The sequence below is a fragment of the Leptomonas pyrrhocoris genome (assembly GCF_001293395.1).
Source record: "Leptomonas pyrrhocoris isolate H10 chromosome Unknown, whole genome shotgun sequence".
Lineage (NCBI taxonomy): Eukaryota > Euglenozoa > Kinetoplastea > Trypanosomatida > Trypanosomatidae > Leptomonas > Leptomonas pyrrhocoris.
Genome location: NW_015438357.1, coordinates 164,671 through 186,687, shown reverse-complemented (window position 1 = coordinate 186,687; position 22,017 = coordinate 164,671). Strand labels below are relative to the sequence as shown.

Below are 22,017 nucleotides of genomic sequence, written 5' to 3'. Positions count from 1 at the left end.
AAACAATTGATTCCGAGACATAATAACTGTGAAAACGTCGAATTAGCAAAAAAAAAAACGGTGGATTTCACCGTGTTGTTGCAGCAAACGCCAATCCGTTTTTTTTGTGTAGAATGCCTCGCGTTCGGCTTGGCTTTTACTCTTCCATGTTTTTTTTTTTTTTGTGTGTAGTACTTAAAATAGCGTGTTCTGTTTTTCCCCATCTGGCCTTCTGCCTTGCTTTCTGTGAAGCTGCGCGTCTAGTGCATTCTTGTTTCTCTGCCTCCTTTCCCTTTCTCTCGGGTTTTTCTTTTCGATTGTTCCCCATGCTTTTTTGCTCTTAGCATTATTCCTTTTTTTTTGGAGTATTTCTAATTGTTCCCGCGCAAATAATTTGGACTTCTTCCCTTTTTTCCTTAAACTATGTTCTCCATTCTTTTCTTTACGTTTGTCTTTTGGTTCTATTTTGCTTTGAGCTATGTTATCTTCTTTGCCGAATCTTAGTTACTCCGATGTGACGGTTCCTACATTGCATCTTTGATTGTTTGTTTTTAAGAGAGGATCTGAGGTGTTTGACTGCCTTTCTAGAGAAGGGATGTATATAAGGTTTTTTTTTACTAGTTTTGTATTATATGATGGCGGTTGATCAAGCTCGGTGGGCAAGTGTGTGCGTGTGCTCCACGTTTGTTGGCTTGACGTTATTGGAAACCAACTCGCATCTTTCTATACTCCTCCCTTGTCTCTCGCCTTGTCGTTTTGTTTTGCTGGGTATATATCCTACCGCTGAATTTGCCCAATACAGGTGAAACGCGCTGTGATGGTGGCGGAGGGGCGACCCTCGACACACACACACACACAAAACTGCTGTAGATGAATCGACTGCCTTGTCGCTCTTTGCTGTCACCACCCGCTGGGGGTTTTCACCTTCCATCGCTTTTTCTCCCTCTCTCCGTTGTTTATGCAATTCTTGTTTTCTATCTCTCTCTTTCTCTTTCTCTCTCGCACTCCATCTCTTTGGATTCGTCGACGGCGTTCTTTTTGTTTTGTTTTTGTATCCGACCCTTTTTCTTTGTTTGTTTGTTCGTAAGCTACCATGCAACTACGTATACTTCTGTGTTGTACCAACGTATAGTACCTTTTATGCTTGTCTACCGCAACGATGGGTAAGAAGCCATCACGGCCAAAGAAAAAAGGAAACGTATCTAACACGCATTTCTTGTTGACCGGGTTTTTTCTTCCGTTGCGTCGCACGTGTGTGGGCGGCGTGCGGCTGTCGCGTATGCGCAAACGATCACAGACGTCTCAAGTGCGTTGTGTGTTAGACTGTCTAGCTGCCGTCACAGGCTGCTTTATAACGTACCTGTGTGTGGCTGCTTTTGGCGAAAACAGGCAGTGAACACCTCGTTCCGTGTTCGCTTCTACCAAAGCAGCAACGGGATTAATAATTTAAACAGAATGCAAACTTTGGCACTCTTTTCATTTCCTTTATCACTTTCTCTGTCGTTTTTTTGCACCCTCGAGGGTTTCTCCTCCACCGCGCCGTTGTTACCAGCATTCTCGTTTCCTACCATTCATTCATTCATTCCTGGACTTGGTTTTCTGCTCACTGAAACACACACACACACTCACACATTTTCACGGTGCGACACGTCTATACAACAGGTTTTGCCTTCTCGCTCTCTTCAGACTTCGGGCAACTTCGAAGCAAGAGGCGCCCATCTAAATAGCGAAGACCCACCTGGACTGACGCCAGGCACCGTTTCTTTTTTTGTTTCTTCTGTTGAAGAAGGAGGAGTACACGACAGTCTCTGCAGGGCTTTCCGTTTCCGTGGTACTTGTCGACGTGGTGCGATACCTTTTCTTTCCTTCTCTTCTTCTTCTTCTCTCTCCACGAGCCGCTTCCCGAAGTCGTCGTGAAGAAACGAAACAACGACAGCAGAATGCCATCCGCCAAGGAAGTCGCGGATGCGCGCGCCTACGCCCAGGCGCAGGAGGAGGCGGGTGACAAGAAGAAGATGCAGAACATCAGCGAGGCGGAGCTGAACGAGCTCGACACCCTCACAAACGACCAACTCCGCACCCGCAACCGCAACCTGCACCAAGAGGCGCAGACGCTGCGTAGCGTCGAGAATCGCTCTAAGCACGAGCTGATTCAGCTGAAGCGCGAGGTGGAGCTCGGCAAGAAGCGCGTGAAGGAGAACAACCGTCTGCCGTACCTCGTAGCGAGCATCGCCGAAGTGCTCGACCTGAGCGACGATGACGACGAAGCAGAAGAGCTGGCGGTGGGCCGCAAGAAGCCGGAGCGGAAGCAGCGGAGTGCGGTGATCAAGACGACGAACCGCCACACAGTGTTCCTCCCCGTTGTCGGTCTCGTGGACGCCGATAAGCTGTCCCCCGAGGACCTGGTCGGTGTGAACAAGGACACCTTCCTCGTGCTGGATACTCTGCCCCCGGACTACGATAGCCGGGTGAAGGCGATGGAGATCGACGAGAAGCCGAAGGAGAAGTACACGGATGTGGGTGGTCTGGACAAGCAAATTAACGAGCTTATTGAAGCCGTCGTGATGCCGATCACGCACAAGGAGCAGTTTGAAAAGATCGGCATTCAACCCCCGAAGGGTGTGCTGCTGTATGGGGAGCCGGGTACGGGTAAGACGATGCTGGCCCGTGCGTGTGCGGCGGCGACGGATGCGTGCTTTCTGCGTCTGGCCGGGCCGCAGCTGGTACAGATGTTCATCGGCGATGGCGCACGCATCGTGCGGGACGCCTTCGCGATGGCGAAGAAGAAGGCCCCCTCCATCATCTTCATCGACGAGCTGGACGCCGTCGGCTCGAAGCGCTCCGACGAGGGCAAGCACGGCAGCCGCGAGGTGCAGCGTACAATGCTGGAGCTGCTCTCCCAGCTGGACGGCTTCGGCAGCAGCGACGACGTAAAAGTGATCGCAGCAACCAACCGCATCGACGTGCTCGACCCGGCCCTGCTGCGTAGCGGTAGGCTCGATCGCAAGGTGGAGTTCCCGATGCCAGACGAGGAGTCGCGGGCGAGTATTCTAGAAATTCACTCCCGTCGCATGAATCTGGACAAGGACGTGAACTTCAAGGAGCTGGCGCGGTGCACGGATGACATGAACGGCGCGCAGCTCAAGGCGGTGTGCGTGGAGGCGGGCATGCTGGCGCTGCGCCACGACCGCACCTACGTGGCCCACGAAGACTTTGTGGAGGGCGTGGCGGCGGTGCAGGCACGCAAGAAGACGAACCTCAACTACTACGCGTAAGTTTTTGTAGTCGTGTGCGCGGCATGGAAGGGAATGGGAAAGACGGAACGATCCATGGGGAGGTGCAGAGTGAGAGGCAACGCGAGGAGGATGACGCTGAGGAAAGAAGGAAAGAAACATGACCAGGTTTCTCTTTTTTTGTGAACCACAGTGGCGTTTGTCCTTTTTTTTTTTCACCCTCACGCACGCAACGCATCAACCGCATTTGGTGTCGTTGGCGGGACTTGGGCTTTGTATTATCGGTGCACTCTCCGTGTGAAGCGACATCTCCTCGTAGTTATCTTTCGTTTCTTCGCTGTTGTTGTGGCGGTTGTGACTCATGATGAACGTTGATGTTGCATCTGATGCGTTGGGCTCCGTGTATTCTGTAGGAGCAAGTCATATATATATATTTCTTGTTACGCAATGGAAAAGGTGTCACCTTAGCAAGCATGAGAGGGAGTATGATACACGGAACAATCTACAGGGTATTTGTGAAGCTTAGATGTGCTGGGGCTGCTGTGTACTTTTTCCTTCCTCTCCGTTTACCTGGGTAATACACATTCCTTCAACTGTTTTCCCTTGTCTTTTGGAAAGCCTTGCTTCCTTGGTGTCTCTTCATTGCTAGGCTGTGCTCTTGTCTGTCCTGCCACTCTTTACCTATTATTATTCTGTGCCACCGAAGTGCTCTTCCTTCGTCTGTTCACTGTAGTTGAAAAAGGAAAAGCCACACAAACAAACGAGAAGGGTACATCGCTCTGCCTAGTTGTGATGTAGCACGCAGGATTCTGATACACCTTTAGAAGAAGAAAAAAAGCTTTCGGACACAGAGCAATGCAATGGGTCTTCAACTGTGCTGGGTGCTGTGCGGGTGCCGCAAGTTGGCGCGAAACGCCTCGTACGGTTCGCACTTTCTTTCCAGAACTGTGCGCTCCCTCCTGTGCCCCTGCACGCTGGTTTTTTTTTTTTTAAGGTGCATCCGCCGGCAGCCTCGTTTGAAACCCTAAAAAAGAGGAAGAAAACGTTCTGGTTGCCACCCTTGCAACACCGCTGCGCCGCCGTACTGCACTGCCATCGATACCTTTGACCTCCTCCTTCGCTGCTCCTCTCCTTACCACATTTTTCCTTCCCGCCTCTTGCGACTTGTTAGCTTCCCTCGTACGTAGTACTTCGTTTCGAGAATCTCTTCGTCTTTCCCCCGGTAGTGCAAGTTTTTTTTTGCTAACATCCTCCATTTTATACCATCGTAACCTAAGTAATAGAAGTAAAAGGTAAAAGCACTAAAAGTCTCTCTCGGCCACGTGCTGGCTGACGCATCACTGTTGTATTCTATCGCTCTACTGAAGAAAGAGGACGAGGCACTCAACTGCTTCACTCCACTTTATTTTTGTCTCCGTCGTGGCCTCTGCTTATTAACCTCTTTTCGAGACGCACTGCTATTTCATACGGGACTTTTAAAGCATCATCACCAACAAACCAAAAAACAAGAACAGCAGCAAAAAAACGCTTTCATTAGATCCCATTCCATGTCCTCGCTTCGTCCGTCTCAGCAGAACGCAACGGCCGATACTGCCGGGCCGCCTACCGACCCAGCCGCGGTTCCGCAGCCGCCTCCGCACCCAGAGGACGCGGAAAGACCCCCCAACGTTGCCCTCCCGCTTCATCACGACAATCCCGTCGCGGCGACCGCAGCAGACACCCGCGCCGCAGCTGCAACGGCGGAGGAGCAGCGACCGAACGAGGAGGATCCCGCTGCCCGGCAGAGCCGCAACTGCGAGGGTGCCGCGCGCATGGGTGGTGGCCAAAAGCTGAAAGATCGTCAGTCCGCCCAGCGCCGTCTCATGCAGGACTACCGACTGCTGCAGAAGAACTTGGCGGAGGGCACCTCCTCTGGCATTATGGCCACGCCGGTGGAGAACAACTTTTTTCACTGGCACGCCGTCATATCCGGTCCGTGCGACACGCCATGGGAGGGCGGACTCTTCAAGCTGGATATGCTGTTTGGCGAAGACTACCCCTTCTCGCCTCCGATGGTGCGCTTTCTCACCAAGGATGTGTTCCACCCGAACGTCTACGTGGACGGCAAGATCTGCATGGACACGATGAAGAGCAGCTGGCAGGCGTCGCTGAACGTCGAGGCCCTTCTCATCTCCATCCAGTCGCTGCTGTGCGACCCCAATCCGAACTCAGCCGCCAACGGCGCTGCGGCTCGTTTGCTGACGGAGAACCGCAGCGCCTACGATGAAAAAATCCGCACTTTAGTCGAAGAAAGCCTCAATCAGAGCTTTTCGGGCATTGACGACGACGAGGACGAAGACGAGGTGGCGAGTGGGGAGTAGCGTGGTCGCGGATGAGCTGACAGGCGGAAAACGGGAACTTCATTTATTTGCATATTTTTGGTGACCTGAAGTGTCCCATTCTTTTCGTTGCGGATGCGACGACGGTCTCTCTCGCGTGGATTGTTGCTCACAGCCTACATTTCTCTCTTTTTGTTGTTTTGCTTTCTCATTAAGATGGTGAATCGGCGACTCCTGCTTTGATTATTATATATATATACATACATACATACATATTTGTGAGGCGGGGGTAATGAAAAAAAGAACAATAATTCTGAACAACGCCTCCAAAAAACAGGAAGACAAGAAGGGGAAAAAGAACTGTGTACTACATACGCGAGCACACCCGTTGCTTCAATAAATCCTGTTTCGGATGGTGTTCCCTCTCCCTCTTGCATTTGACGGTGATCGTCTTCCCACGTTGTGCAATGAGGCCCTCTTTGCTGTGCCGCGCGTGATGAACTCGTGCTCTATTCAACGTTTCAAAAAAAAAAAGAATGGAAATCGCATCACAAAAAGATGAACAAGAACAACACGGTGACCCTATGCGTATCATTGCTACGGCAGAACAGTCAAAAAAAATAGGCCAACAAAAATGTTTCTTCCCGCGAGGGCTAATTGCGGCAATGCAAGTAACTTTTGCATGAAATACAAATGAATCTTTCTGTTGACACCTTTGCATTCGCTTGTCGTCTTTCTTCCTCTCCTTTACTCTTCCATTAGACACGTTGATAGGTCCTTCATTGGTGTATGTGCTCCTTCACTTAGAGACAGCGATGATCAACGAACACGTCTTTCTGTCCAGCCCAGATCTCGTCTTGGTGCCATACTTGAAGCCCTTTGTCCCTCGCTATCACGAATGGATGGGCGATCCCGCCTTGTTGGCCGCAACGGAGAGCGAGCCGCTGTCATTGGAAGAAGAGTACGAGAATCAGCACTCCTGGCTGCAGTCAACGGACAAACTTACGTTTATTTTACTCGCGCCAATAGAGGAGGCGGAGCGGCAGGAGGAGGGCGAAGTTGTCTCTCTGAAAGGGGCTGTAACGCCCATATCAGATGCGTTTGTCGAGGCGAAGTCGCGCTACGACGGAGGTGCTACGGACAAATCCACAGCAGACAACGCTCCCACATTTTCTTCTTCCACTCTCTTTCCGTGGAGTTACCCAGGCACCATAGTGCACCCGTCAGACTACACCTGCGCCGTTACCAGTGAAGACGTCGACGCCGCCTTGCAGGGATCACGGGCTTCGCCGCTGTTGAAGCGGTTTGCTCCGTGCGGCGGACGAAGTCTATTCCCGTCCTCCGACACCACCGCAACGTCGTCGTTTGACAACGAGAAGCTGGACGCTGCGCAACGCACGCGCGTTTGTGCACAGTCATACGTGATGGTCGGTGATTGTAACCTGTTCCTGCTAGCAGAGGACGACGAGGCGGAGGGGGAGGAGGCAACCGGAAGCACGTTTGACTGGTCGAACACGACGAACGACAAGCAGAAGAATGTACCCACCGCGGCGGTGACCGCGGCCTCCGCCCTCCCTCCATCGCACTCCTTCGAGGTGGAGGTGATGGTGGCGGACGTCGCGTTTCGTCGCCGCGGACTTGCCGAGGCGGCGGTGCGGATGATCATGCAATACGCCGTAGCGGTCTGCGGTGCCACTCGTTTCGTGGCCAAGATACTGGACTCTAACACAGGCAGCATCGCTCTCTTCACGGAGCGGCTTAAGTTTCACCTCTTCAAGGAGGTAAAAGTCTTTCACGAGGTGCATTTCGCACGCACCTTCAAGACCGCGCAAGAGCGGCAGGCGTGGAGAGAGGAGTGCGAGAAGCGGTGCCACGCGTTGTCCCGCCACAACGCGCAGGAAGTCTCGTGCCCAACGTGCTGGTGCGGGCCGTTGACTGAAACGATGGCTTCATCACTACGCATCTCTACGCAACGGCCGGCGGGTTGTGGACTGCCGTGATGATGGCGCTGCCCACGCACAGTTAATAAGAGGTAATAATAATTATGAACACCATCAACGAAAAGGGACGGAAACGAAGTGCCCTACAAAGCGTTGGATGCTGAGGCTTTACTGCGGCCACTGTCTGCATTTCTCATCTAACTGTGAAAGCAAAGAGAAGTGTCGGGATTTATTGTGAGGCCATTTACTGCAAAACCCCGTAAGCGCTCTTTCTTGTGAACGGCCTTCCTTGTCTCTTCGTTCGTGAATCAAATGCGCCATGTGGTGCAGACTTTTTGCATGTCCGTACATTCTGTGATTCCTTGCACATCTTCTGCTCTTAATACATGTATTTTTGAAACATCCGTTTTTGTTGCTGTATTTCTGAATCTCCACCAGTGGCCGCTGTTGTGGGTGACGCGTCTTCTCACTTTATAGGCACCGTGCGAAGTCAATACCAACAGAGTCGTCAGCACATGAGCGAGACACCGACCAGGGAGGGCGCCGGCCGCGCTGCCCCGACCACCGTTTCTTCCGCCACCACAAAAAAGCGCTTCCGTGTGCGGTCGAACTACTTCAAAGTTGGAGATCTGGTCTGGGTGCGGCCGGCAAAGCTGCCGTACTGGCCGGCCGAAGTCATCGAGTGCGACGCGGAGGCAAATCGAGTCCGCGCAAAGTTAGTTCAACCGCCGTCTGCCGCCGTGCTCGAGGCGAACCAGAAGGAGGAGCAGCGCAAACATGACCAGGCCGTAAAAAAGGAAGAAGCACGACGTCGAAAAATGCAGAGGAACGAAGACAGAGGGGCCAACCTGGATGTGTCATCGACTGTTGCGGGTGCTGCCGCTACGGCGTGCGCAGAGCCGCAGGCCGACGTGGTCACGGCGAGTGGATTGGTGGTGTACTTCTTCGACAAACTGCGCACACCCGAGGAGCTGGAGACCTGCATTGAGGAGCGGCTGCAGCGCGCTTCGCATAGCGTGGACGCGTACGAGGCCGCCTTTACGCGTGCCGTCATGCAAACAAACCGTCTCGCCCGCATCCCGCTCAGCCCGGAGAAGCTGCTGCCCTACGAGGTGTGCGCGGTGGGCATTGTGCACAGCCTGATGCGTGCGCAGATCGCCGCACCACGACAGCCCAACACGGGCACCTTTGAGCCGCAGACCGGTTTAATTCGACTGCGCAGCGGTCTGGAGAACGCGGCACGCGACCTGCAGGGTTTTGAATTTATTTGGGTGCTTTTTCAGTTCTCGTTTGCCGCGCCGATGGCGTCTGGTGAAGGACAGGCGTCGGTGCGCCGGCTGAGAGACGCGAAGCGCGGCGAAGGTGAAGCGGAAAAGCCGGACAACACAAGTTCACCGCCCTCCAATGCCGATGAAGCCTCTGGGGAGGGAAAAGTAGAAGCTGCCGCTGCTGCTGAAGCCGCAGGCGTGGACGTGGAGGAGCCGCTCTCGCCGTTCCGTCGTCGTCAGGGCTTCGCTCGCGCGGCGGGGTTCAAGACGCTCATCATCCCACCACGGGACGAGGAGTGGCGAGGCGTTTTCGCCACTCGCAGCCCGCACCGGCCGAACTTCATTGGCCTCTCGTGCGTCCGCCTCGTCGCCGTACACGGTCTCGACATCCACATCGCCGATCACGACCTGCTGCACGGTACGCCGGTGTTGGATATAAAGCCGTACCTGCCTTTCTGTGATGCACACCCGGATGCGCGTGCGGGCTGGGTGGAGGAGCTCGACGCGAGCGGCAGGAGCAAAGGAGATCACAAATACGCGAAGCAGGCGAGCTTGGTGGACCGCGTAACGCCGATGCAATAAGAACTGGGAGATGGGTGCTGCGAATTATTTCCTTTATCTTCAAGGCGGTGGCACCTAACACCTTTTTGCCGCCGCTGTGCATGACACTCTCCTGCGTTGATCGCCGTTTTATTTTGTTTGTTTTGTTTTTGTTTCTTCGAGCAATAGAATTGCAAAGGTTCTCACATTATGTAGCACTGTTAAGAAAGACCCAAAGAACAGAGAAGAAAACGACAAGAACTTTTTTCTACGTTGACAGTTCATGCGTGCTGCCAGCACCACAGAACTGTACGTTCACTGAATCCTTCGTTCACGACCACGTTGTCATCGTCTCTTTACTTGTTGCAGCATTCTCCCAAAAAAAAAATAACACTTCCTTCCTCTCCATCTTCTGCAGCCGCCCTCGGCTTCCATACAGTCACGAAGAGTAATTTCTACTCTGTTCATCACACACAACTGCACCATTGATTATTATTATTATTATTTTCTCTCTCCTTCTTTTTCATCTCGTTGTTGTTTCCTGGCGATGGCGGCGCAGGATCTTCTTGGCCCCAACGCCGGGAACTCGTTTATGCGGAAGGCGCGCGTGACCTACCAGCGCTACCTCGACGCCTCCGTGCCGCACCGCGCGATGCGCTGGAGCTTCTTTGCCTTTTTAGCAATTTTGTACGTTGCCCGCGTGGTGACCTTCGGCGGCTTTTACGTGATTACCTACGGTCTGTGTATTCACCTGCTCTACCTGCTGCTGCTGCTCATCACGCCCCTGTCGGAGCCGGAGGAGGAAGACGGCACCGCGCTGCCGACGACGCAGTCGGAGGGGGAGGAGTACCGGCCGTTTATGCCCAAGGTGCAGGAGTTCGTGGTGTGGAAGAAGATGTTCACCGTGCTGGCGGTGTGTTTGTTCTTGACGATGTTCAGCTTCCTCGATATCCCCGTATTCTGGCCCATTTTGGTGCTGTACTTTCTAATTCTGTTTGCCACGCAGATGGGCGGCCGTGTGAAGCACATGGTGAAGCACGGCTACGTGCCGTGGAACGCAGGGAAGCCGAAGTTTGTGCCCAAGAGCACCTCGTAAACCTGCACAAGGAGAAGGAGGGTGGAGGAGAGCGTTTTCGTTCGTGCGAAAGGTTTGTGGATGACGTGGAAGACAAAAGAGGTGTGCATAGAAAGACGTTCTGTTTGGTTTGTTATCGTTGAAAGGCTCTTTTTGTTTTCTACACTTGCCTGCGCATCAAGTGCGCGTGGTGCTAGTCGATGCAAAATGGCTAAAGATGGTTGTACTAGACTCGTCAAGACATGAAACCGAGGAGAGGAAACGGCTAAGGGACAAATATAATGCGGCACGGAGCGGCAACAGGCATGAGTGCCGCTCGCTGTTACTTCATTTTGTGGTTTTGTTTCACTCGTTTTAATTTAGCTTGACGAAGTTATCTGTGGTGGTGTGTGTGTTATTGAAAAGCAATAAGAATAAATGTGGCCTTGTACAGTTGTCAATAGGTGCATGATGCGGAAAGCGTGCCACCAATATGCGTAATAATCAATACATCTCTTTATGTGTGTATTAAAAGGAAGAAAAAGGATGTTTTGCGTGGATGAATTCGCGAAAGTCGACCGCGATAAGGCGCCTCTCGTTTTAGGCTTCAATGCTCGTTGCACCATCGTTCCTTCTTCCGTGCATAGCGTCTGTGACAAGCATTCATCCACAGAATGCCTCAGCGACGCTTTCGCACAAATACATAATGGATGACGCTAGCAAACCCTCGTTGTTTAAAAAAAAAGTAAGGACGAAGATAAATGAAAATGGACTGTAAAGTCGTTGGTCGCACAACTCTGTTGCCATCTTCCCCTCCCTCTTCTTGCTCGGTGCATCACTCCTGATTCGCTCCTTTCACTATTTTTACGGTACCGCATAATCAGAAGAATTCGAAGAAGCTTGTCGCTGTATCGCTTACGACGCTCTCATATACACACATATCAATTGTTTTTCGTGTCGTTTGACGTCCGTTCTTCAGCGTAGTCTTTATATATTTTTTCTATTTTGGTATAGCTCTACCGAAGCCATTGTCTTTCCTTGGGTGCAGCTGCAAATTGCTGTTGCGTTCCGCTACTGTCGTGGCTTTCAACACTTTGTGCGCGTCGTTCTCTTCACCAGGGGGTTCCTGTGCGGGTGCCTTCAAAGTAGGAAGAGGAGCTCCGAAACCGTACGCCGTTTTCCACGTGACGAGGAAAAAAGAAGAAGAAAGAAAGAGAACAAGAAAAAAAGAGCGGTAGCGATGTCCAACGAGAAGGGCGCGTGCCAGACAACGAACACCGTCCGCATAAAGGATGACGACAAGGACGATAAGGATATCATCCCGCTCGACAAGGATGACATTGCGCTGCTGAACCTCTACGGCTCCGGCCCCTACCACGGGAGCATCAAAGATCTGGAGGAGTTTGTCAAGGCGAAGGTGGAGGAGCTGAACAAGATGGCCGGGATGAAGGAGAGCGGGATGGGCCTTGCGCCGGCGGTGCAATGGGACCTCAACAGCGATCAGAAGGTCCTGGAGCGGGAGAACCCCCTCCACGTCGGCCGCTGTGAACGCATCCTGAACAAGGGCCAGGACAACGCCCGCTACGTGGTCAGCATCCGTGACCACGCCAAGTACGTCGTCACGATCGGTGAGCGTGTGGCGCCTGAAGACATCGAGGAATCGATGCGGGTTGGCATCATCATGGGCTACAGCAAGATCCAGATCGAGATCCCGCTGCCGCCCCGCATTGACCGCTCCGTCTCGATGATGCAGGTGGAGGACAAACCCGACGTGACCTACGCCGATGTGGGCGGTGTGAAGGAGCAGATTGAGCGCATTCGGGAGGTGGTAGAACTGCCGATTACACACCCGGAGAAGTACACCCAGTTGGGCATCGACCCACCGAAGGGGGTGCTGCTGTACGGACCGCCCGGTACTGGCAAGACGCTGCTGGCCAAGGCGGTGGCGAACCGCACGGATGCCACCTTCATTCGAGTCATCGGCTCGGAGCTGGTGCAGCGCTACATCGGCGAGGGAGCCCGCATGATCCGTGAGATCTTCCAGCTGGCCCGCACAAAGAAGGCATGCATTATCTTCTTTGACGAGGTCGACGCCGTCGGTGGCAGTCGCGGTAGCGGCGACGGCGACGACGAGATTCAGCGCACGATGCTGGAGATGGTGAACCAGATGGACGGCTTTGACTCCCGCGGCAACGTGAAGGTGATCATGGCGACGAACCGACCCGACACCCTAGACCCAGCCCTGACGCGCCCGGGCCGTATGGACCGCAAGTTGGAGATTGGCCTGCCGGACTTGGAGGGCCGTACGAACATTCTGCGCATTCACTCCCGCTCGCTTTCTTGCGAGAAGGACGTGCGGTTTGAGTTGATTGCCCGTTTGTGTCCGAACACGACGGGTGCAGATCTGCGGTCGGTGTGCACGGAGGCCGGCATGTTTGCCATCCGCGCCCGCCGCAAGACGATCAACGAGAAGGACTTTTTGGACTCGGTGAACAAGGTGGTGAAGGGTCAGCACAAATTCAGTGCCACGGCCAAGTACATGGTGTACAACTAGAGTCAGGCGTTTTGTGGTTCAGACTTTGCTGTCCTTGCAATTGTGCTTGCGGTCATCATCTTGCTTGATTTCTGTTGGTGTTGCTGATGTTTATTTACTTATTTGTGCTGCGCTGGACCGCACGCGAGTGTGCCGCTCTCTCACTCGCTCTCATGCCCGAATGAAGGGAATGCGCAGTGGAGGCGATTTGTCTAACGCCCTCTGTTGTGCTTCCGTGCGAGGTGAACACTTTCTGTCCGACGTGTCGTGCGCCGGTTTTTTTTTCTTCTCCCTATTCATTCTTTCTTTGTATTCGTCCTATCAAGGAAGTATTGCAGCGCTAGCCAAAACAACAACAACCTCCAGAAAACTCGACGGAGGGGTTCGCACATGCTCCACGTGCAACTTGTTCTCATCATAGCAGTTGTGTAGCTTGAAGCGAGTTGAAAGACAATGTCAACATTTGCAGATGTATGTGGCCGGTTTTTTTTTTCTTCATAACTTAGAGCGTGCCACATGTTTCTCGGAGAGTAATTGCGCGGTGTAGAAGGTGACGCACCCGCACAATAAATGGATAGTCTTTCGCTCAACCCCGGTAGGGACAACGTAAGCTTACGTCCACGATGCAGCTTGGGTGCGTTTCTGCGGTGTTTTCTATTTGACTCATCTCAAACGGCTTTGAATTCTCCACCGCTTTTCTCCTCGGATCTATTCCATATTTTCCTTCTTGTCAATCATTGCTCCGATATGGGATACATATATGAAAACGCCACAAGTGAAGTGGCACGACGAGAGTCACATGTGTGCAACAGGACGGCTTTTTCTGATCTAGCGCAACCTCCTTTTTTTTTCTCTGTTTGAGTAAGAGCAACGTAGAAACATCGTTGTAGACTGCGGCACGTAACAGAGTTGCCAGCAGCGCTGGTTTCATTTCCACGAAGCCAGCCTCGGACCTGCTCCTACTCCCCACTACTCTCTCCTCCACAGCCCCACAACAGTATTATACACATCTTCACTGTCTCACTTTCTTAAAAACCTCGTTTCTTTGAGTTGTGGGTTGGAACACTTCTTCTCATCGACGTCTGCTGCCAGGGAGAAGTGGACCTGCACACCGCACAAACGAAATTGTGCTTCGCCAGGAGCCGCCTCTATTCTCTCTCTCTCTTTTAACCCAGCAGCGCTTTCAGTGCCTGACGAGAGGAATTCTTGTGTGTGTGTGTGTGTTTGTGTGTGTGGCCGGTTTCGTCATTACTCCCCCACTGTTGTATTGATTTGTTTGGATGTGTGAGTGACTGTGCTCACTATTATAATTGGCATTTGTGTTCCGTCTAACACCACGTGTAACGTTTGTAGTTTCTGATAGCAGGGCATGACCTCGTCGCCGACCGCCAGCTCGATTGAGGTGGCGATCCGCGTTCGACCTCTCCGTGCGGAGCTGCACGAGTCGAGGCCGGCGTGGCAGATCGACGCCACCTCCCTCACCGAGCTCGCCCAGCCCGACAACGCCTTCACATTCGACCGCGTCTACGACACCGGCTCCTCCACCGCAGAGATCTACAAGAATAATGTGCGAGACACCATTGTCGCACGGGTGGCGCAGGGCTACAATGGGACCATCTTCGCCTACGGCCAGACCGGCAGCGGCAAGTCGTTCACCATGTTTGGCGACACCAGCGCCCGCTCACCTGGTTTAATTCGACTGGCTGTCCACGATCTTTTCAAAGCTCTGGCGATGGAGCAGCAGCGCAAGCCGTACATGCACGCGGAGGTGTTTGTGTCGGTGCTAGAGATCTATAATGAGCAGCTGCGCGACTTGCTGCAAGGCGACGGCGGCGGTGTGCGTGCGTCGGGTAGCCCCAACATGGCGGCGGCCTCTCCGTTGGTCGCTTCACCGCCGCCACTGCCGCTGAGCATCCGCGAGAACGAACACGGCGTCTACGTGCACAACGCCCGCCGCGTGCAGGTGGCCTCCGAGGAGGAGTGCGCCAATGTCATCTACACCCGTGCCGCGTCACGCGTGTCTGCCGCGACGATGATGAACGAACACTCGAGTCGCTCGCACTGTGTGATTCGCCTTCTCGTGGAGCGCTCCTATTACTTAGAGGACGCCGTGTCGGATGCAGACAACGCAGAGGAGGAGGAGGAGGAGGATGACGAAACGACGACGCAGACGGACGGCGACGATGAAGACGGCGGCGGCAGCCGCGCGTCCCTCAGCCAAGCTGCGCAAGGAGAGGGCAAGCATGGCCTCTCTGCCGATGCAGCGAAGAAGAGGGAGTCGGCGAAGAACAAAAAGAAATTCATCTCCACACTGAACATGGTTGACCTGGCAGGGTCGGAGCGTGTAGCCAAGACAGGTGCCACAGGACTGCGCATGATTGAGGGCGGCCACATCAACAAATCTCTGACGACGCTGACGACGGTAATTAACCGGCTGGCGAGTGAGTCGACCGGTCAGCAGCAGCACACCGCATCTGGAGCGATGCCGCCGGGTCGTGCCGGTGCAAGCAGCAACAGCAACAACAACGGTGGGACGGCGTTTATTCCGTATCGCGACTCCCGCCTCACCCACCTGCTCAAGACATCCCTCGGCGGCAACTCCTTCACCGCCGTGCTGTGCTGCATTACCCCCGCTGTTGAAAGCGCAAATGAGTCCCGCAGCACCTTGCAATTCGCCTCGCGTGCGAAGCGAGTGAAAAATAAGGCCCACGTGAACGAGGTGGCGAATGCGCAGACGCGCGTGCGTGAGTTGGAAGCGGCGCTGCGCAATACGAAGAAGCTGTTGGTGGCACAGACGCTCTACCTGTGGAGTAAGCAGCTGAGGATACGGCGGTATGAGGAGCAGCTCGCCAGCGCAGCCGTTGCGGACAGTGGCGGCGGCATCGGCCTCTTCGCACAGCCCAGCGCCGCCCACCTAATGAATCAGCAGCAACAGCAGCAGATGATCATCGCGCAGCTCAACGCCCAGAACGACGCCCTTCGCGAGGAGGCGGGCACGCTGCGGGTGCAGTTGGAGAAGGCGATGGCCGATGGTGGACAGAAAGGAAGTATGCCTTCCTCGGCGAGCGAGTCGGCAGCGGCGGTGGCGGAATTGGCCAGCCTGCGCCGCTCGCTGCAGTACACGCAAGACATGTTGAAGGAGCGCGAGACGGCCGTGCAGGCCGCCCAGGCCTCCCTTGACGAGCTAGACGGGCTGTGCCGCGAACTGGAGGGTGAGAACAAGTCCCAGGCTGAGCAGATCAAGGCGCTGACACGTCGCACGAACGAAGCCGATGAGTTGATCACCGCGGTGGAGGAGGAGCACAACTCGCTGCAGCACGAAATCGGCCTCCTGCGCGCGCAGCTGCAGCAGAGTCAGGCGAGGCTGCTAGAAAAGCACCGTGGCGACGACTACCTGGCCGAGCTGACGAAGCTGCACGTAGAGCACCAGAACCTGCTGTACTCGTACAGCCAGCTGAAGGAGAAGGCGGACCGCGACAAGGCGGAACTGATGCAGCGCCTGCACCGTCTTACCGAGAAGAACAACAGCCTCGAGGACGACGTCGACGAGGCGAAGGACGAGACGCAGCTGCGCAACTCCTTTCTGTGGCGTCTGCTGAGCGCCGCCGCGCAGGTGACGCAGGGGAAGCCGTTGACCATCAAGGACCCCTCTGCCGCGGTGCGGGACGCTCAGGTCGCTGAGGCGGTCCGCGCTCTAACGAGTTTCGCAGTTCTCTCCGCTCGCACCAATCCCCACAACACGGCGTCAGCGTCTTCAGGCGGCAGCGGCGGCGACGTATCGAATGAGAACGTGTGGCAGCTACAGGGCCGCATCCGGGGGCTGGAGGAGCAGCTGATCGCCAAGGACGCACAGCGGGACGTCATCATTGACGCAAAGCTGAAGCGCATTCAGGGACTCGTGCTGCGATTACACGCTGTCAATGTGGCTCTTGTCGAGGAGATGCGGCATTGCTTTCACGACAACGAACAGCTCTTCGATATCGCGATGCGGTCATCCAAGACGCAAAAGAAGGTCGAGAAGGCCGGGCTTACGCAACGCTCCTTCGAGTCGGCGCTGGACCGCGCGCGCTTTACGCAGCCGCCGCACAAGCCGCTCTATCACAACTAGGGCAGTGCTTTTTGAAGTCCACAACAGCCTTCTGGGCAGAACGGGTGTTCGCATCCGTGAGCAACGAGAAGATCGACAACCGAAAAGAGGCGAACGATGAAGCCTGACCCACTCAACGTGTATGTTCTTCTGTATTTGCGATGTTGCAAAGCAGCAAATAAGGTGATGGACTGCGAAATGTAAAACAACGGAAGAGTAAACGAAGGATTGACGAACACTTTTTTTTGGAATGGACAGCGTTTCTAGGCTCTCTGAGAGACTCCTTGCCGTGTGGCAGCGACGTATTCGTTTTTGTTGACACCAGCAGATACGGTGGCCCAAACGAAAGCGGTGTAAACGGAACGCATCGCTTGTCTGAAAAAGTAATGTGTCCTGCTTTCCCCTTCTCCTTTCTCTTCTCTTCTTCATTTCTGTTTAGTTCTTCATCGCGCTCTTCGATACACTTTTTCGTATAATCAATACGCATTGATTTCTGTTCTACACGCATAACAAAGAAAAAAGGAGGTGGCTGACGCACGAATATGCTACAGAACCAGATCGCGGGGCGTCACGGCTCCTACGCGACGCAGTTTTGGCGGTCGTCGGTGGCCCCGCACTACCGCAGCCGTGCGGCGATGCGCGTCGCCGTAAGTCGCAAGGCGATTAACCGACGTCTCGTCCTCCCGCTGGACAGCCACAACTGGATGCGGTCGCTGGAGGTGCTGAACGCACGTTACGCGCGGCGGGGTCGCACCCCTGAGCACTACCAAGCTGTCGTGCGTGACATGGTGGAGCACCACGGCGCTTATGCCGAGCTGACAGCCAGCACGTCAGCTTCACCCACTACGAATCTTTCCAACCCAGCTGCTGCTACTGCTGCTGATTCCTCTGCTCTCACAGCACCCGTCGCTGCGGACGTTTTACCTGCCATTGATTCCCTGCGCGATAAAGCCTACGCCGGCGAGATCCCCTCCAACGCGTCCCTCTGGGTGACACTGGTGTGGGCTTACTGCACGCTGCAGCAGCCGCAGGTGGCCCTCGACACCTTCCACCAGGCACGACGGCGCTTTCGCTTTTCGCTGCTCACGCTGCAGCACATGGCGGAGTTGCTGCTTCCTGTTCTGTGCCGCCATGGAGAGTTAGAGGCGGCAACGGCGCTCTACGAGGAGCTGCTCCAGCCCTCCGTTGCAACGGAGGGGCGAGGGAACTCTCAGCAACCACCATCGCCGCCGGTGCAACGCAGGCGCAGTGCCTTCGACGACACCGCGGCGCGGCGTTGGCTGGCTGAGGCGGCGGCGCGCCAGGGAGACCTGAGGAAGACGAAGGGGTTTGCTGCCGCTCCTGCGGATGTGCAGCACGGCGCTAGCGAAGTGGATTGTGCGAAGGATGAAATGGCCACCGAGAGTCGACACAGGCCCACCATCAACTCGTTGTTTCACGATGCAGAGAGCACAACCACCGATGCGAAGAAGACATCGTCCGCATCGACGAAGCCGCAGAAGAGCCAGAGTGAGCCGCAACAACAGCAACTCACAAAGGCGACAAGAGCGCCATATTCCGCGAACTCGACTCTCCCTGTGCTGTCTCTGCTAAGTCCCGTGGCAGTGCGCCGTCTCTTTCAGTCTCTTTGCCGAGAATCGAGCACGGCAGGCACTTCAGCAGCTGTACCGGGCGAAGCTGCGTCGCGTTACTTGACGGATGCGGTGTCGTGTTGGGAGCACCTCTACGGTCTTCTTCCCACTGCGTCGGCGAGCAGCGAGGCAAGCATCCGCAACGATGTCTCCAGAAGTCTTCCACCTAAAAGAGCAACACCACCCATTCAAGATGTGCATGAGCTGCTCAACCTCTACGCCTTCTACGGACGCTGGGAAGCCGTTCTTGACTTCTTCAGCGTTGCATTTCTCCACCGCGCGTCCTCCACTTACCTCACCGCCGCTCCCAAAGACTTGGTGAGTTGGGCGGACGGTATTGCTGCTGTGGCAGCCGCGGAGGAGGCGGAGGAGACTCTTTACAGGGACACATCTGCCGCCTTGTTGTTTCCGTACGACGCTGAGCTCCCTCTCGATGCGGTGACGCTGAATCTCGTCTTTGCATGTCTGCCCAAGGCGGCGGATCCACTTCGCCTGTGTACCAGCACGACGACAAAAGAGCGGGGCGGTCAGGTACTCGCGCTGCCCGCGGCGGCACGTCCCGTCACTGTCGTGCGCCTCCTCGACGACCTGCTCACCTACCGAGATGACATGCAGCTGACCGATGTGGTCATGGCCGCTGTGGGGCCGGCGCTGTTGCAGGTGGGTCAACACGCACGTCTTTTCGAGTTGCTCGCGCGGACGCCGATGATGGTGCGCGCACGCGAGCGCAAAGCCGCGCTGCAGCTCTCCGCCTCTGCGCAGGAGCTGAAGTCTCTGTTGGCTTCACTGGGCTACGCCGCCTACGCGCTGTGCCGCAGTGAGGAGCGACGGCTTGATATGGTGCGCTGCATGCCGCATTTATTTCCGCCGGAGGTGGTGCGACGCTTTGCTGCGAGCGCTGAAGCTGACGTCTCCTCCTCGTTGTCGCCGCAACGAAAGGGCGCCTGTGCTGCTTGTCTCCCATTGGCAGTGTTGGAAGGTCCGGTGGTGGCCATGTCAGGCGGCAACGCTCTCGCTTCTTCGAGAGTTGGTGAGAGCCCGTTCGTACCGTGTCTTGCTTCTACCCAGTCTGCAAGCGCCTCGAAGACGGCGGCGGCGGCGGCAATGACCGCGACGTCGTTGCTGGATCGGCGCTGGCAGCTCTTCACAGAACCCGCGCACTCGACACAAACTGGCGGGGCGCGGTTTCACGCAAGTGGGGCTGCCCACGCAACAAAGCGCCGCGCCGCGCACCGCAGCGGTCGGTCCAGCGCCACTCTCACCTCGCTCGCTGAGGACGCGATGCGGCGCGATTATCTGCGTCTGCAGGACACGCGTCACGCCGCCTTCACTGGCAGCCACGCCGACGCTGACAGAGACCCGCGCCCAATCCCGAAAGGACTGCACGACCATGCCAGCGGCTGGGACTTCTTTGGGCGCGGCGGCGAGAAGGTCTTTGCAAATCACAAGCGCACCCCGCACCCTCTCACGATGCGGCCGAAGGTGATGCGAGATCTACGCAATCCGTACCGAGGCTGGAACCCGCGCCGGAACAGCTCACTGGCGCACAAGGAGAACGTGGTCAAATGGAACGGCAAGAGCGCTGTCTAACGGGCTCAGCCATGCGCATTGCGAAGTCGCGACGCATTTTGGAATTCTCTGAATTTTCTTCTTCACATTCTCATAAAATGTCGCTAACCTTCTAGAAAGAAAAAGATGGAATGATCTTCACCGTGGTGCTTCAGGCCACAGTGGTGCACTTTGAGCTCAGTGAACATGCGAAACAACGAAGGAGACACGAAGGCGATGAAAAATGAGAAAGAAGATCGTACAGCTGGCGAATTCTCTAATTATACGCTCCTTCGTTGAAAAGGAAAAACTGGTGTACAACGTAAAGAAAGGTAAAAGAAACTCGCGCACTGCAGCTTCATTCATTTCACCCCTGTTGGCTCTCTACTCGCCTTCTCTCGTTGGTTTTTCTTCTGCTCAATGATTCCTTTTTGTGTCTGTTTTAAACAACACGGCCACATGCAGTTCAACCCCCGAGTGGTTCGACTGCACTGCAGTCGTTAGCGCCCCACCACACAACCACTGTGGAAGCAAAGAGGTACGTGGGCACTGGATGAGCGACTTTCAGGCGCACGTCGCGCGACTGGCGCGAGCGGCAGAAACGGCGTCCCGCGAAAAGGAGCAGAAACCGCCAGCGGTAGCCGTTGCGCTGAGTGAAAGTGCACAGTCGCTGCCGCCGCACATCATTGCGGCGACGGACCCCATTAAGCTCAACAAGCAGGCGCCCATCTTTCGCTGCCCTGCGTGGGCGGGTCTCCCTTCGCGGCCCTTTCACTTGCACTGCGAGCGCGGCGGCGTTGTGTTCCCCGCGCTCGCCCTGCACCGCTTCCCCTACTACCTTTTCGGCAAAAACGATGTGTGCGACTACGTGCTAGAGCACCCCTCCATCAGCTCCGTGCACGCTGCCCTCATCTTTAACAAGGAGCATGAGTGCTTCGTACTGCTCGATCTGGGCTCCACCAATGGAACGCGGCTGCACGGTAAGCGGGTGGAAGCGCGGAGGCCCGTGCCGATCACGGTGGGCAGCATCGTCCAGTTTGGCTACAGTACGCGCACCTACGAGTTGAGGGCAGGCACCGCGACAGCAGGGAAGCGCACCCGTGACGAGGAGGGAAAAGAGGCAGAAACGACCAAGGCACAGACGACACGGTACGAGAGAGCGGAGGGTGCGGCGCAGAAGCCTGCAGTGCCGTCCGGTCCTCTCGCGTCTTCTTCCTCTTCGGTCGTTACCGGGCCGCGGACGCCTGCAGCCGTCTCTGAACGCGTTTCCTCGTCGACGATCCGCGTGGCATGCGCAACTCCTTCAACGAAAGCAGACACGACGGCACGGACTGTGGAAACGGCCACGCCGCCTCCATCCACAGTTGTGTCGTCTGCACAGGAAGCACAGACACACGAGGCAGAGGAAGACAAAGGTAGACCCACGTCCATTCCGGCGGCGGAAGAAGCGGCGGCATCAGAGCCGGCTGCCATTCACCTGTACCAACTCGTCATCAAACACAAAGACGTCGACAACCCCATCTCGCGCGGGCACAACAAGGGCGAGGTCATCACCCGATCCAAGGCAGATGCGCTGGAGATGGCGCGCTTCATTGTAAAGGAGCACCAAACACAGGTGCCAGTGAACTCTGCGCTGGGCTTTTCTCCGTGGACAGTGGAAGAATTCGTGACAGCCGTGAAGGAGTTCTGCGAGGTGTCGCACAAGAAGAAGGCGGGTGACCTTGGCATGGTGGAAAAGGGCACCTTTTCGGATGCCATCGACGATGCTGCTTTTCGCCTGCGCCGTGGTGAGGTGAGTGTGCCGGTGGAGACACAGCTTGGGGTCCATCTTTTGTTTCGCTGCGACTAACTGGTGAAGGCGCACGGCGAGTTTTTTGTTTTTCGTT

General features: G+C 55.3%; 9 protein-coding genes across 14 annotated transcripts; all 9 read left to right on the top strand.

The window, feature by feature from the left end:
• Positions 1-1,499: 1,499 nt before the first annotated feature.
• ABB37_00056 (putative proteasome regulatory ATPase subunit 5) lies at positions 1,500-3,254 on the top strand (the record flags this gene model as incomplete). Of its 3 annotated transcripts, none has more annotated exons than XM_015796094.1 (1): positions 1,500-3,254. In XM_015796094.1, exon 1 carries the CDS (start codon positions 1,920-1,922, stop codon positions 3,252-3,254), a length of 1,335 nt encoding a protein of 444 aa, XP_015664102.1. In that variant the 5' UTR covers positions 1,500-1,919. The 3 variants fall into 3 exon arrangements, with proteins under 3 accessions (XP_015664102.1, XP_015664101.1, XP_015664100.1); XM_015796093.1 differs by having other exon boundaries at positions 1,531-3,254; XM_015796092.1 differs by having other exon boundaries at positions 1,641-3,254.
• A 1,128-nt stretch (positions 3,255-4,382) lies between these two features.
• ABB37_00055 (ubiquitin-conjugating enzyme-like protein) lies at positions 4,383-5,572 on the top strand (the record flags this gene model as incomplete). Of its 2 annotated transcripts, none has more annotated exons than XM_015796091.1 (1): positions 4,383-5,572. In XM_015796091.1, exon 1 carries the CDS (start codon positions 4,760-4,762, stop codon positions 5,570-5,572), a length of 813 nt encoding a protein of 270 aa, XP_015664099.1. In that variant the 5' UTR covers positions 4,383-4,759. The 2 variants fall into 2 exon arrangements, with proteins under 2 accessions (XP_015664099.1, XP_015664098.1); XM_015796090.1 differs by having other exon boundaries at positions 4,693-5,572.
• A 719-nt stretch (positions 5,573-6,291) lies between these two features.
• On the top strand, positions 6,292-7,530 carry ABB37_00054 (hypothetical protein; the record flags this gene model as incomplete). Its single annotated transcript, XM_015796089.1, has 1 exon — positions 6,292-7,530. The coding sequence occupies exon 1, from the start codon at positions 6,346-6,348 to the stop codon at positions 7,528-7,530; it is 1,185 nt and encodes a 394-aa protein (XP_015664097.1). The 5' UTR covers positions 6,292-6,345.
• A 377-nt stretch (positions 7,531-7,907) lies between these two features.
• Positions 7,908-9,320, top strand: ABB37_00053 (hypothetical protein; the record flags this gene model as incomplete). Its single annotated transcript, XM_015796088.1, has 1 exon — positions 7,908-9,320. Exon 1 carries the CDS (start codon positions 7,986-7,988, stop codon positions 9,318-9,320), a length of 1,335 nt encoding a protein of 444 aa, XP_015664096.1. The 5' UTR covers positions 7,908-7,985.
• Positions 9,321-9,695: 375 nt separating this feature from the next.
• Positions 9,696-10,374, top strand: ABB37_00052 (rer1 family-like protein; the record flags this gene model as incomplete). Of its 2 annotated transcripts, none has more annotated exons than XM_015796087.1 (1): positions 9,696-10,374. In XM_015796087.1, the coding sequence occupies exon 1, from the start codon at positions 9,826-9,828 to the stop codon at positions 10,372-10,374; it is 549 nt and encodes a 182-aa protein (XP_015664095.1). In that variant the 5' UTR covers positions 9,696-9,825. The 2 variants fall into 2 exon arrangements, with proteins under 2 accessions (XP_015664095.1, XP_015664094.1); XM_015796086.1 differs by having other exon boundaries at positions 9,717-10,374.
• A 1,198-nt stretch (positions 10,375-11,572) lies between these two features.
• ABB37_00051 (putative proteasome regulatory ATPase subunit 1) lies at positions 11,573-12,886 on the top strand (the record flags this gene model as incomplete). Its single annotated transcript, XM_015796085.1, has 1 exon — positions 11,573-12,886. One exon carries the CDS (start codon positions 11,573-11,575, stop codon positions 12,884-12,886), a length of 1,314 nt encoding a protein of 437 aa, XP_015664093.1.
• Positions 12,887-13,640: 754 nt separating this feature from the next.
• Positions 13,641-16,973, top strand: ABB37_00050 (putative kinesin; the record flags this gene model as incomplete). Of its 2 annotated transcripts, none has more annotated exons than XM_015796084.1 (1): positions 13,641-16,973. In XM_015796084.1, the coding sequence occupies exon 1, from the start codon at positions 14,235-14,237 to the stop codon at positions 16,971-16,973; it is 2,739 nt and encodes a 912-aa protein (XP_015664092.1). In that variant the 5' UTR covers positions 13,641-14,234. The 2 variants fall into 2 exon arrangements, with proteins under 2 accessions (XP_015664092.1, XP_015664091.1); XM_015796083.1 differs by having other exon boundaries at positions 13,646-16,973.
• A 417-nt stretch (positions 16,974-17,390) lies between these two features.
• ABB37_00049 (putative mitochondrial hypothetical protein) lies at positions 17,391-20,173 on the top strand (the record flags this gene model as incomplete). The annotated part of the gene is made up of 1 exon (XM_015796082.1): positions 17,391-20,173. The coding sequence occupies exon 1, from the start codon at positions 17,495-17,497 to the stop codon at positions 20,171-20,173; it is 2,679 nt and encodes an 892-aa protein (XP_015664090.1). The 5' UTR covers positions 17,391-17,494.
• Positions 20,174-20,595: 422 nt separating this feature from the next.
• ABB37_00048 (peptidyl-prolyl cis-trans isomerase putative (PAR45)) lies at positions 20,596-21,980 on the top strand (the record flags this gene model as incomplete). Its single annotated transcript, XM_015796081.1, has 1 exon — positions 20,596-21,980. Exon 1 carries the CDS (start codon positions 20,685-20,687, stop codon positions 21,978-21,980), a length of 1,296 nt encoding a protein of 431 aa, XP_015664089.1. The 5' UTR covers positions 20,596-20,684.
• Positions 21,981-22,017: the final 37 nt, after the last annotated feature.